The 12932-nt window shown below is 39.3% G+C and overlaps 1 protein-coding gene across 1 annotated transcript in view; it reads left to right on the forward strand.

Annotated features, from left to right (window-relative positions):
- Positions 1 to 12932, forward strand: part of ANO4 (anoctamin 4) — a 124613-nt gene that overhangs the window by 101844 nt on the left and 9837 nt on the right. The window contains exons 19-24 of the mRNA XM_086740075.1: positions 94 to 205; positions 1236 to 1293; positions 3786 to 3883; positions 7341 to 7483; positions 8487 to 8639; positions 10328 to 10475. Coding sequence (XP_086596201.1) covers positions 94 to 205; positions 1236 to 1293; positions 3786 to 3883; positions 7341 to 7483; positions 8487 to 8639; positions 10328 to 10475 — 712 coding nt within the window. The remainder of the gene's footprint in view (positions 1 to 93; positions 206 to 1235; positions 1294 to 3785; positions 3884 to 7340; positions 7484 to 8486; positions 8640 to 10327; positions 10476 to 12932) is intronic.

Genomic DNA, 12932 nt, shown 5'->3' on the forward strand with positions numbered 1-12932 from the left:
CATTTCCAGCTCTGATAGGTGCCTACAGCCTTTGTGCCAAGGGAAATTGTTAATTTGATTACACCTCTCAAACTCTGCTCTCTTTCTTCACAGAGCAGCCTCGTACCGAATCTGAGTGGGAGAACAGCTTCACTCTGAAAATGTTTCTTTTTCAGTTTGTCAATCTGAACAGTTCTACCTTTTATATAGCGTTCTTCCTTGGAAGGTAGGATTGATATCTGCACCTTCGTATGTGCAAATTGAAGTAGAGAGAAGAAATAAACTTAACTGTAATGAAATAAAATGGTACCATATTGCACATATCTCAAAATGCAAATTCCATTCTAGCAAAGCAGGACAGATTACAGTTTTATTTTCCTTTCAAAAGCCCGGAAACAGACATTTAGTTTTCATTTCCTAGCATCGTATTGTCTCAATGCTAACTTTTAACAGTATCCATACTGGGAACTGATGTGTCCCACAATACTATACATGCAGATTACTTCACCCTGTCTATGTGTGTAATTTGTACACATAAGTAAATAACTTAACATTGTGTCTTTTTCTTTCAGAATAGAATAGAATAGTTCAGTTGGAAGGGATTTACAATAATCTAGTTCGACTGCCTGAATACTTTGCTGCTTCTGTTATATGATTTGAACTGTTAAGAGTGAATTTTGAGCTATCAGTTGTTTTTTTTTTCCACAGAAAGTGAAATATATATATATGTATGTCTTTTTCTGCAAGTTACCTAAAAGCAAAAGAAGAGCCTTTGAGTAGAGAAGGCTTGAGTAGAAGAATCCATCAGTGTGGATTATTTGCATGTGGGAAGTTGTGGGAGTTTTGGGAGAAAACATAATAGTAAGAAAATGATGTTTCCTAATGAAAACTAACGTTTTTGCTGATTTCACAGAAATGCAGATATCACAGCCCACATTATGGTGTAAGGAAATGGACTGGCAGTTGAAAGCCATTTTCCAAACTGACATGAACAGTTTTATTCAGATTTTCTCCCTTCTCTGCATATGCTGAATATCCAAAACCAGAGTATTTGGTATTGATATAAAACTGGAAGTAAAAATATACTTAGCCATCCATGAGAATTATTCTAGGAATCCCCCAAAAGCAAAACATCTTTTATAGTTGTGTCAATCACACTAAGATGACATTAGATGAAAACAACAGTGTGAGCTTTCTTCTACTACTGTGAACAGACTGCTTATAGAACATAGTTGACGTATATTCCTGTGTTAAAGATTTACAGGACACCCTGGTGCCTACTTAAGGCTGATAAACCGGTGGAGACTGGAAGAGGTGAGTGTTCACTAGCTACACACTGATTTATCTGCTGCACATAGATGCAGTGAATGCAAGCAGAGGCAGGCACATAACTCTGTCTAGGTATTTTTGAGTGCATCATTGGGTTTTCAGTTGCTAACTCCACACTACTGACACTCTACCATCTGCTACAAAAACATCTACGTATTGCTATATATCCCCTTTTCAGTGCTAGCAGTTTCAGTGTTTGCATCACATTTGGATAGTGGTACCAAATGGTTTAAACTTTACTCACAATTTTACATTGGAAGTATTTCATCCTCAATATGAATCAAAGTCAGATAGGAGTATGACAACTTTTTGTTTCTATAAAATTATTTCCTCTTAGCTTCTCTAGCCTTGCTGACCAGTGAGCTAAAATAATAGCTTAAAAAAATCCAGACCAACTGAACAAACTTCCCAAAAGAGCTACCAGCCTAATGTTCCATGTCTATAAAACCAAATGGATTTGGAGAGCAATGAGGGATTGGCTTTGCAAGTTGCTCAAGGGCTAATCCTTTTTTTTTTTCTTTTTTTTTTTTTTTGCAAGTACATTCAGAATTCGAAAATCATTTGACAGTTATTGGAGGTTAACAGCAGCAGTTTCTGGATCAGTCATGTAGTTTCCAGTGCTGCTCTTTCCACACTCAAATTCCATGGTTTCTTTCCTGCTTCACAGCTGAATAACTAAAATAAATTTGCAAATATATGACAAATGGCAAGTGGAAAATGCAAGTCTTACATTGCCAACATGAATTTACAAACACTTCCAGATATATAAATATTTTGGTTAATGGGGTCATTCGAACACTATCAAAAAAAAAAGTTTTCCTGCAGCAGTTTGCGCCTTCCTCTTCCTCTGCACTAACTCTGGCTTGTCCAATTCTGTGAGGAGGCTATTCAGCTCCCTGAATCAGCAGGAAGCTCTTTCTTTTTCTGACTGAATTCATTTTCTGATGAGTTACTGGGCTGAATCATCTCACAGAGACATCAGAGAACAGGGAAGAAACCTCAGTTGCAGGAGCAGAGTTGGTAGGAACAAAGAACAAGATTTGGGAGGGAAGTGCAGCAGCAAGGTGTTACAGATTGGGTCAGTTCCTGGTGGAAGCTACTATTAGTAGTCCCTACTATTTTGCCTTTTTCAGAGAAAAAAAAAAAAGTCTAATAATAGAAGAAATGTCTAATGAAAAAAATCTCAACTTTATTGACCATACCTGTGCTAGGTCTTATCAGAAACATAATTAGAATAAAATGCCCAAATATTCTTCCAATAGCCTTGCCTTCACCTGTTGGATGAGGCCAGGTATAAGACGTCTAATAACATGATAGTCTGGTCCAGTGTCCATGGGCATATTCAGACCCCAATGAACAAAGGGCATTACTTATGTTACAGTTGTAGCATCACTGCTACTTTATTAATACTGCACCTACCTCTCAGGTTATGTTGGCTCGTGTGACTGATTCCTAAGAACAGAAAGATGATGATTTAATAATAATGCTAGAGAAGTTAATTTAAAAAACAGTAATTATCTGCCACTTGGTTAATCTAAAGAGATCCTGAATGAGGTCAACAGAAACCTCAGCAGGGACCATGGTTCTGAGCACTGTATAATGCAGTATGTATAAAAAAATCCATATTACATTTTGTTGCATGTCATAACTAATGTCAGCTTTTTCTCCCTGAAAGTTAAATAGTTCCAGTTCAATGGCAGTGATCTGTTCGAGTTATCCATAACACTTGTGATTGAACAATAAAGCTTGGATTCCACTGTTTGGATCTGCAAAGTCAGTTGTGCAAAACGCTGTTTGAGGGCAGAAAGTTTTTTTGCCCTTTTCTATTTCTTCCAATACTCAATGAAAAATTGTAGATTTACCTGAATTTGAACTAGCTGAGCATCTCTCCCAAAAGCAGAACCTTCTTCAAGGCCTGGAGCCATTGCTAAAGCAAGCTAGCACTCAGCAAGAGACACTAAGAACTCTTGTTTGACAGAGATTTTTAGTTCTTCAAAGAGAATAGCTTTGCATAGTCCACTCATCATGTGCATTAAATAGTACTCAATGAGCAGCATTAGGTCTATCCTCTAGGCATAAACTGCTTGCCTGTGCAGCCAGGAGGCATTTTCTCTTCATTCTTTGTCTTGATGCACAGCCACTCTCCTCAAAAACTACTGAAATCACTGAAGAGACTTTGTAGCCTTTGCCTCTGCCCCACCCACAGCTGCACAAGGTATTAATATCAGCAATGTGAAAACTGTGTTGGTTTCAACTGTTTGTGACCTCTGCGGGGAATTAGATTATAGACTTCAAAGGTTCATGGTATGATACAGTCTCATATGCTCCCATGAGTTTATATTTTTTTAAAAAATTAAAGAGGACAGCATTTAATTTCCTTTAAGTAAATTATCTTGTATCCATTTCTAGTCTTTAAGAAGTGCTTAAAAACTCCACATAATTTGTATTTAATCTTTCATTTCTTTTTTTTTCTGTAGTGCCACCCCAGTGGATGCCTTATTGATCTCTGTATGCAAATGGGTATTATAATGGTGCTAAAGCAGACCTGGAATAATTTCATGGAATTGGGCTACCCGTAAGTAAATATGATGCCTATGCTTCCATAGGTCACAGAAGAATCCTAAGTGATGCTTTCCTTATGACCAGTTACATAAAAGCAAGGTACAGTAGTCATTACAGTAAAAAAATCCCCCCTAGGATACAAAACTCTTAATATAGATTTCCAGACATATAGAGATAGATGGTGTTCGGGGTTTTTTTCACATTGAACACAGTTTTGCAGTGAAAGTGTAATATAAATATGAACAACTAAATAATATATGGGAAGTACTCGATTTCATTAAGTTGCATTCCCTGTTTTAAATCTCCTTAAAAATAACTGTAGGACTGCTGTGTTCTATTAAAAATAACTGTAGGACTGCCGTATTCTACACAGGAAATAGTACATGTATCATTGTTTAGCTATGCTGGTAAGTTCTAAATTGCTTTTCTCCTTGCTGGGTGATAAAAGATGCCTGAAAGGGCAGGTATGAGCTGGGAAAAAATGCACTGCTGGCATATACACAGATAGAATAATGTGCTGACAGGTATGTAGGCAAGTTCCCCAGTGATCTTCAGAGTATTATGGAGCTCTGTGCTAGCTAAAAAAAAAAGTGATGATTATTCATTTCCTATTGGTTCATTTCTTATTGATTAGTATTTAATGAGCATGTTTAACATGATTAATATAGACAGTTGATGCTAGAGACAGTGTGGTAGGTCATCAAGGGAAATTAGCAAAGGAGAGCTGACATTGTCAGAAAGTTTGTTGTTCAGAGTTCAGAGGGATTTGCTTCGCTGCAGGATCCACAGCTGAGCTAGTGCCGAGTTCAGTGCCTAAACTGCAGAAATGTGTCACAGCAGCAATTTCAGGCAGCCTTGGTGCTGATCGCATGTAGCTGTAATGAGAATGGAGTAAATTATTTAAACGCACTGAGTAATTGGCGATGAAGGTACTCAAAGCTCACTGTCTCTCTGTGTTCCTGGGTTTGTGCCTAGCGCTGCTCGCCAGGATTTTGCAGCTGTTAGGGCTGGAGGAATTAGTCAGGGTGGGGAGGGGGAACAGCAGCAGCAGTATTGATCCTTCTCCTTCCACTCCCTGCCTCTTTTGTCAGTTTTCATTCGATCTTCCTACTACCTATTAATACGGACTTGAAAACCTAATAAAGAGCACAGAAGGGGATTAAAGAAGGTGACTGAAGGAGATAAGAGGAGATTGTTTAAGAACATGTGATTTAATAGGAATAAACTGCTTCGAGTAAAGTCAGTCCCTTCACTTTAGAGTCACAATGAAATCATAACACAAAACACACAGTCACAGGAATGTGAGATGCTTCAACTTATTCTGATGAGAGATGTATTTGCTCTCCAGACCTTCCACTCCACCTGAAATTCTGCAGGCAAGTGCATTTCCTTTTTGTGTGAAAAATCAGGTTCTTTTCTGCTACGAGCATGATCAAAGCCAACATCCCGTGGATGGCGAGAGGATTTGGAGGCAATCCTGTGATCTGTGGTAGAACATCTTTGTACTTCCACCCATGTGCTGGCTACTGCCTGCCAAGACCCAGGCAGAGCCAGCACTGTACAGTGCCAAAGCTGATAGCAGAGAGTATTTCCCCATAAGACAGGGCGAGAGGATAACCAGTGGCCTGTTTTGGAGAGTGCTTTTTTGTCCTGTTTCAGGATGGCAGCCCAGCTCTTGTGCAGGCGTGTGCTCCCACTGAGACATGCAGGGCAAGTTAGAAATGCCATCGGGTTGTTCCTTGGTGACAGGAACCTCAGTGCCTGCTGTCACATCTCTCACTGTTACATGTGGCATTGGCTTGTCTTCTGAAATTTCTGCCTGAGAGTTAAAAACTACGTTTCAAAGATATTAGAGAGAGGCCCTCAGGTCCGTGTGCTATTACTCTCTGGTGGTTACACATTATAATACAAATACCGGCACGTGGGAGCGGTGCTTCTGCTTCATACAAACACCACCTCAAAACCTTTGAAGTGTGCATCAGTTCTCCTCTCCTGCATAGATACATTTGTAATAACTAAGAAGCAAAGTCTAAATTATTGCTTCATTTGGAAGTGGGAAACTGCAATTTCAAGTTGATGTTTTTCTCGGAGGAAGAACATATATCCATATTAAAACCATATTACATTGCATTGCTCACATTTTACTCATATAAATCAGAAAAAGACATCTCTCTGAATGTTACTAGGAGTCTTCAATATTAATAACACTGGTTATGGGTTTCCCCTCTCACAAAGGAGGAAGTTAACTGGCATCTGTCTCAGAATATTGATCTCTCACCCACCTCACCCCTCAGTTTTCCATCTTTGCAGGATTCAGTTCTCAACTCTCTCACTTTCTTGTCGGACAGGTGAGGCAAAGTCCCAAAGGGTGCTATGGACTGCAAAGATGTGCCTTTAACTGCCCCATAATCACAACCATGTTTTATTCACAGGAAAGGCTTTTTTAGCCTTTTTACACACTAGTGACTGACAGAAACAAATATTTTAATATTTTCTTGTACTTCTAAATTTTGGCTTGAAGGTCATGTTTGTACTTCTAGATTTTTCTTCTTGCACTTCTAAATTCTATATTTTAATGTTATGCACTTAGTTGCAACGACACTTTTTTTAAGGAAGACAGAAAAAGCTATAACTTCTTTGGTAAATGGCCTGAATGGAAAAATAATCTCTAAGCCTTAAGAAAACAAGCAATTAGCCAATTTTTGCTCTCTATGCTAACTGTAACTCATGTCCTTTGTTGGCCAAACCATTGGAGTGCCCTGACCTGGAGAAGCGAATGTGTTTATTTCAGACACGGGCACTCATTTCCCTTCTGGCTCAGTACTTCCCATGTGCACCTACACATGCTTTTCTTAAGGAACAGTATCTTCCCTCTGAAATCCAGTACAGCTCCCCCACTTCTTGAGAGGAAGGTAGCTCTTATGTCAGCTGTCCAGCTCCTGGCCACCACAGATTGTCAGTAGTCCACACATTTCTTTCTGCCCTTTGTTTCTCTGCATGTTTGGCAGCAGACACCATTCAAGGTTGCTTTTTCCTTTCCAGGACTGCCTGGGGACTGTTACCCCTGTGCAGAGATGCCGACTTGCACACAGGAAGCATTGGCTCTCTATTTACAGATTCCTCAACTAGAGCTCAATTATCTCCACACAGCATTGCATTCTGCCATATAAACAGACCCTGAAGTGATTTGCCATTCTGTGTATGGAAAAATAAGCTAAAAAAGTAATGAAAAGATATCGAAATCCCTCTGCCATTTTAACAGCCTCTAGGTCTGAATTACAGCCCATCCATCATCTCTGTTTTCATACCTATTATGGTCTGTCATCAACCACGTATATTTCTAATGCTCTGTTTTCTTGTGAATTGAAACATTAATTTTGCAAGGTATGTTGTGCACACTTAAACTCTTCCAATTTTGCAGTGAATAGCCAATAATATTCTTTACTTTGTTTCTTTATTTGAAAATGTAGGCTAATTCAAAACTGGTGGACTAGGAGAAAACTACGGCAAGAGTACGGCACACAGAGAAAAACAAACTTCCCACAGTGGGAAAAGGACTACAATCTGCAGCCTATGAATGCTTATGGACTCTTTGATGAATACCTAGAAATGAGTATGGCACTGACCTTCATTCTCTCTTTTTTACTAGATTTTAAAGTTGTTGCTTTTTGGTTGATGTGGGATGGTGGCTTTTAGCTACGAAGCTAGAGGCTGCAAAATGGTTTTCATCCTCACAAGTAGGTTGAGCAATGGGAGTGAGTTTGTAAAAACCAAATGAAGCCAGTGTAGTCAACCACACTGCTACTGGTTTGCTAACCTCACATCTACAAAACACTTCATTCTGTCTTTGTGTGGGGAAGGTAATTTTCAAAACCAGAGCCTACCTCTTCACCTGCATACATTTCTGAATAACTTTGCTGTTATTTACTCAAGGAAGTTGAGTAATAAACCCCCTTGGGGTTTTATTTTTAAACTGTGTGGCACAGACTTATATGCTTATGTTTAAAATTCGCCATCATTTACATTTACAAAGTAGCTTGCTGCCAAAAGGCATTGCTTCATGCAGTAGCATAACTGCTTTAAGAAACATTAAAGAACAAGAACTTTTGCCTTATGTGACTGTACTGCATATGTCATTAATAGTTTTTTCTTTCTCCCTCACCCAATTATTTTCAAACTTATGTGAAATTTGGCAGTCTGACAATCTGCCTCTAGAAACTTACACAAAGTTTCAAACTGCTGCCCATCTGTACTACAAAAAAAAAAAAGGAATGTATTCAGCCCTAATCTTTGCAAGTATTGAGAGATCTAGTTGATGCTGAAGTAAAAATGTCCCATTCTAAAAGCACAGATTGTCCACCTCCAGATTTTGTTCCAAATTACAAAATCTAGATGTTGCTACCCATCCCAGGGACTGATGTGCATTTGTTCTTGTAATCTTTGCTGTGAACTTTTGGCAAGGAATTGCTATAGAAGTGTCACTAGATGATGGTATGGCATAATAAGAACTGTTTATATATTTATACATTATATTTATATGGATATATTATTTAGTATCTTAGATCTTGGGATGAGACATTAACAGTTATACTGTGATCTTTCTTTTTTTTTCCTAGTTCTTCAGTTTGGGTTCACAACCATTTTTGTGGCAGCTTTTCCACTGGCACCGCTTCTGGCCTTACTCAACAATATTATTGAAATTCGACTTGATGCATACAAATTTGTCACCCAGTGGAGAAGACCATTAGCTTCAAGAGCCAAAGATATAGGTGAGCTCTTTTTATGTGTGTTTGTTATGTGTCTGTGTTATTTTTGACCACTTCAAGTAAGAGCAGATTAAGGAATCTTCAGTCATCTTCCCCATTAACAACACACAATTTGATTGTTCCAAAAAGTGTCAAGTATCTGATGACAATCTATTTATGCAATTAATAGTCTATATTGGAAAATGCCTTTTAATTGTTTTCTGGGTGACTTAACAGCCAAAATGTTGTCATGAAGTGATCAGTGTTCTTTGCAGATTTTTTCTTGTGGCACAAACACTGTGTGAACACATGCCGCTGCTCAGTTTGAATATAGTAACCAGGCAGAGCAGCTGAAACACGAAAGTCAAGTTAAAGCAACCACCATCCTGTAAGGGACCTGTGTGTTTTCCATTTACCTGGCCAAAATCAATGTCTCAAATGACTTGGGGACTATGGCCACAAAGTCCCTGGTGGGTGAGACAGAGTGGATCTAGATCCCAAGAGACGGCTTGCTCTCAGTGAGGCACACCTACATTGCTAAACAGAGGGTTCACATAACTTGGAGGTCACCCAGCCACACAAGACCGCAAGGGCTCTCCAAACTTATTTTGACTATAAATCTCCTCTGTCCTTGCAGTGTGCAAAAGCAGAACACCTTTAGGAAGGACTCTGTAAAACAAAGTCATCTGCCCAGTACTGAATCCCTGGTGTCTTTGGAGAGGTAAACAGGATACCTCACTGCTCTTCTGCATTGCAAAGAGGAGTAGCCCTCACCATGAAATAGCAGAAGCCCAGGCTTTGTGCTCTGAGTGGTCTACCATGTACCTAAAGACTGTGTCTGAATAAAGCCTTGTGTGTGAACAGTGTGGATCTATAAGGAGTCTAGGCCTGGACATCAGCCAGTATACAGCATACATTCTAGACATAATTTCTTAAAAGACAGTTATATAACTTAAATAATAAAAGCACAGAAAAACAGGTTGTTTGGGTTTTTTTTTTTCAGGAAGATTCAGGTGTGATTTCTCAAAATAAGTTGTATTTGCTCCCCTAAGCAAAGTTTTTGGACAGCTTGATGCCTCATTAAAATCAACGAGTATGTCTAACCTGCCTTTGGCTTGATTCTCAGTGATGGTCCTCATGACCAGAGTTGCTGTGCCAGGATCCTGTACCACAGGATTTGTCAGACTGTTGATATTGTGACAAAAAGCCCAAGTGATGCCTAGGGACTGTGTGTCGTTGTGCAGCATTAGCATGCCATGAAGATTTTGATGCCTATAGGTATATGCCGATCAGCTGCGTGCAAGTTACACACAAAGCCCCTGTGACAGGCAGGTCATGGATTACATATATTCATAGCTGCCCTGGCAGATCCTCCTCAAAGGCTGGATAGCCATCATCATAAGCAGGGAGGCTTACAGCTTTTCTTAAAACTGCCCACATGGTTTGGTGGAGCCAAGGCCACCATCAGCATTTTTGTAGCTTCCTTGAGATCATTTGCAAAACAAACAAAATTCACACACAGTGGGAACTGAAGTCTAGTCCACTGAGGTCCTGCTGTTCAATAAGAAAAAAATATGTTTACTTAGGGACTCTTGAGTAGAAAATACATAGAAAGACTTTGGGTAGTGGGACTGCTTCTTCAGAGCATGCAGTATCTCAGGTACTTCGGCTCTTGTTTTTCCTAGAACTAATATATTCTCCTTGTTAAACAGGAATCTGGTACGGGATCTTGGAAGGCATTGGAATTCTTTCTGTTATCACAAATGCATTTGTTATAGCTGTGACATCAGACTTCATCCCTCGACTTGTTTATGCATACAAATATGGACCTTGTGCTGGCCAAGGAGAAGCTGGACAAAAGTAAGCTTTTCTTTGGAATAACAGTTGCTCATGAAAATTTCTTACTACTTGAATAGATACAGCAGTACTGTCTGTGTATCTTCTGCTTTCACTGACCCAAATGTATTCCTTGTGCTTAGGTAACAGATATCAGCCATACATATTGATGCTTCGCATATTCACAGAGTGGATCACTGACTGACTGTCATTTATGATGTTAATTCAAGGAAAACATGGTAGAGCTGTTACAGAGATTTGGTGTGTGTAACAGTATACTGCACAAGCTGCACTTTCCAGCTGGTGTACATGGACAGTATCACAGAATCATAGAATGGTTAGGGTTGGAAGGGACCTTCAAAGGTCATCTAGTCCAACTCCCCTGCAAGAAGCAGGGACATCTTCGACTAGGTCATAACTTCGACTAGATATAACCCTCTTTTCATCTGAAGCGATACTGATATTTATCTGTTATGGATTTAATGAGCATTTTAAACTTATTCACTAGGCTTTTTTTTTTTCTGATGTAGTATTCAGCATGTATTGCTCAAAAAAAGTAGTACCTAACAAGACAAAGCAATTCCCAACTAATAAATCAAGATATACTTACAGAGCAAAGTAATTTTTTTTTTTTTTTCTAAAACTAGAGTCCTTAGATTAAATCTTTCAGGAGACATTTGTGAAGTGAATCCCTGCTGCCTAAGTGGATTTTCTTTCAGTGTTGCTAAACACTGAGGTTGCATTAGTGTGCGCACGCTACCAGCAAGTACGAGTATAGCTGCTGCATGGCAACTTGTGAAACCCAGGCTGTTGGACGTGGGGAAGGTCATTGAATCCAGCTGAACACAAATAGACACAGTTTGCAAATTATCTCCTAGCAGCTCTATTAGCAAGCACCCTACTGTTCAAAGAAACACAAGCTAAACAGTAGACAGTGACAGAGAGCTTACATTCTGCTGTTAGACGTAAGGCAGATTGATTTTTCTTCCCTGCTACAGAAAGCAAGTTCTTCCGTTGCTGCTTTTTTGCTGTCTTTTGGTTGTCGATACTGTTTAATCACACTGACAGAAGAAGGGCAGCTGGTGTGGCAGCTCCTGATTAGCAGTGGTGCTAACTTGCTGTCCTGCAAGGAGTTGGGCATTTTAGTAGGTGCCATGAGAAATGTTCTATTTGTTTTCATGAAGAGTTAAAGTCTCTTCACGGGTAAAGTGTTTGGTCTGGTGCCAGTTGTTCCTGAGCATGGGCCTCTGCTTGTGCCATTGTGAAGATCCATAGGACATGGAGGCACTGTCAGCAACTTTCCTTGCTACTGATTTTCTCAGGAACACCACACATGAAAAAAACAGCACCTTTATAAATTTTAATTTTATGAAGACTCAAATATAACTCACTGGCTTGGAAACTAGTTCTGCATAGGGGAAGTAGCTTGGCTCAGAGAGGAAGCTCTTACCACCTTTGCACAAATCTCTTGCACAGTGTTTTCACACCTTTGCTGCTTTTCTGAGTGAATGTCTCAGATGAAACCATCAAATATTAATCGTTTGAAGGAGCCAACTTAGATAAAAACTATTTATGTCAGCATTCTGGATATTGTTATTAATTAGCATTGTTACAAATGCAGGAAGCTCTTCAAAAATCCACAAGAATATTGAATTTCCTCAAATCAAGGAATCAAGAACATCTGCTACTGAATAACTTAAATGAGAGGTTCTTTTTTTCTTTCCAAAAATGTCTGTAGGTATTTGATCCATATGACACCCAGTGATACTAGAAAAATATTGTCATTAAATTAAGTTTCACATCCAATCTGCATGGAGATTTTGAGACAAATCCAGATGGTGTTTAGATGTAATTTTTCAAAGATTGTAAAATCTATAGTTTAAAAAAAGCCCAACTCTCACTGTGCAGTATACTCTGCACGAAGCTGACCAGTGTGCCTAGACTTACCTGTGCTTGGGCAGTGCAGAGTGAACAGCACAATACATTTGACATATGTGAAGCTTTATGAACACCACCCTTGAGCCTTCTAGTGACTCCCACAGCCCTTCGTCAGGTGATGTACATTCTCCTACTCAGTGTTCTCCAAACTCTGCCTGACCCTCCCAGTGCTCAACCACTCTGGCATCTTTAAGTACCAAGTTCCTCTGATTAACAGGACATTTTGTAAAAAGCTGTTTTAAGTGTATTGTCTTTCCATCTGATTTAATGTCCCTTTGTGCTGGTATCATGAGGGTAACAGTGGGGATGCCCTGATTATCTTCTTAGTGCTACTCATTATTTTGTCCCCTCTATTGTGTCACCTTTTAGGTGACTTTTCTTTTCAAAAGTAACTAGTTCCAGTCTTCACCATTTCTTCTCCCATAGAAATCTACCATTGCTTCACCTTTATTATCCGACCTACTTGAGCATTTCCTTTATATTGCCTCAACATCCCTTTCAGATATTAATAAGCATCACAGTTATACTATGGATTTCATGAAA

Source organism: Chlamydotis macqueenii, chromosome 1 (genome assembly GCF_036417535.1).
Source record: "Chlamydotis macqueenii isolate bChlMac1 chromosome 1, bChlMac1.mat, whole genome shotgun sequence".
Lineage (NCBI taxonomy): Eukaryota > Metazoa > Chordata > Aves > Otidiformes > Otididae > Chlamydotis > Chlamydotis macqueenii.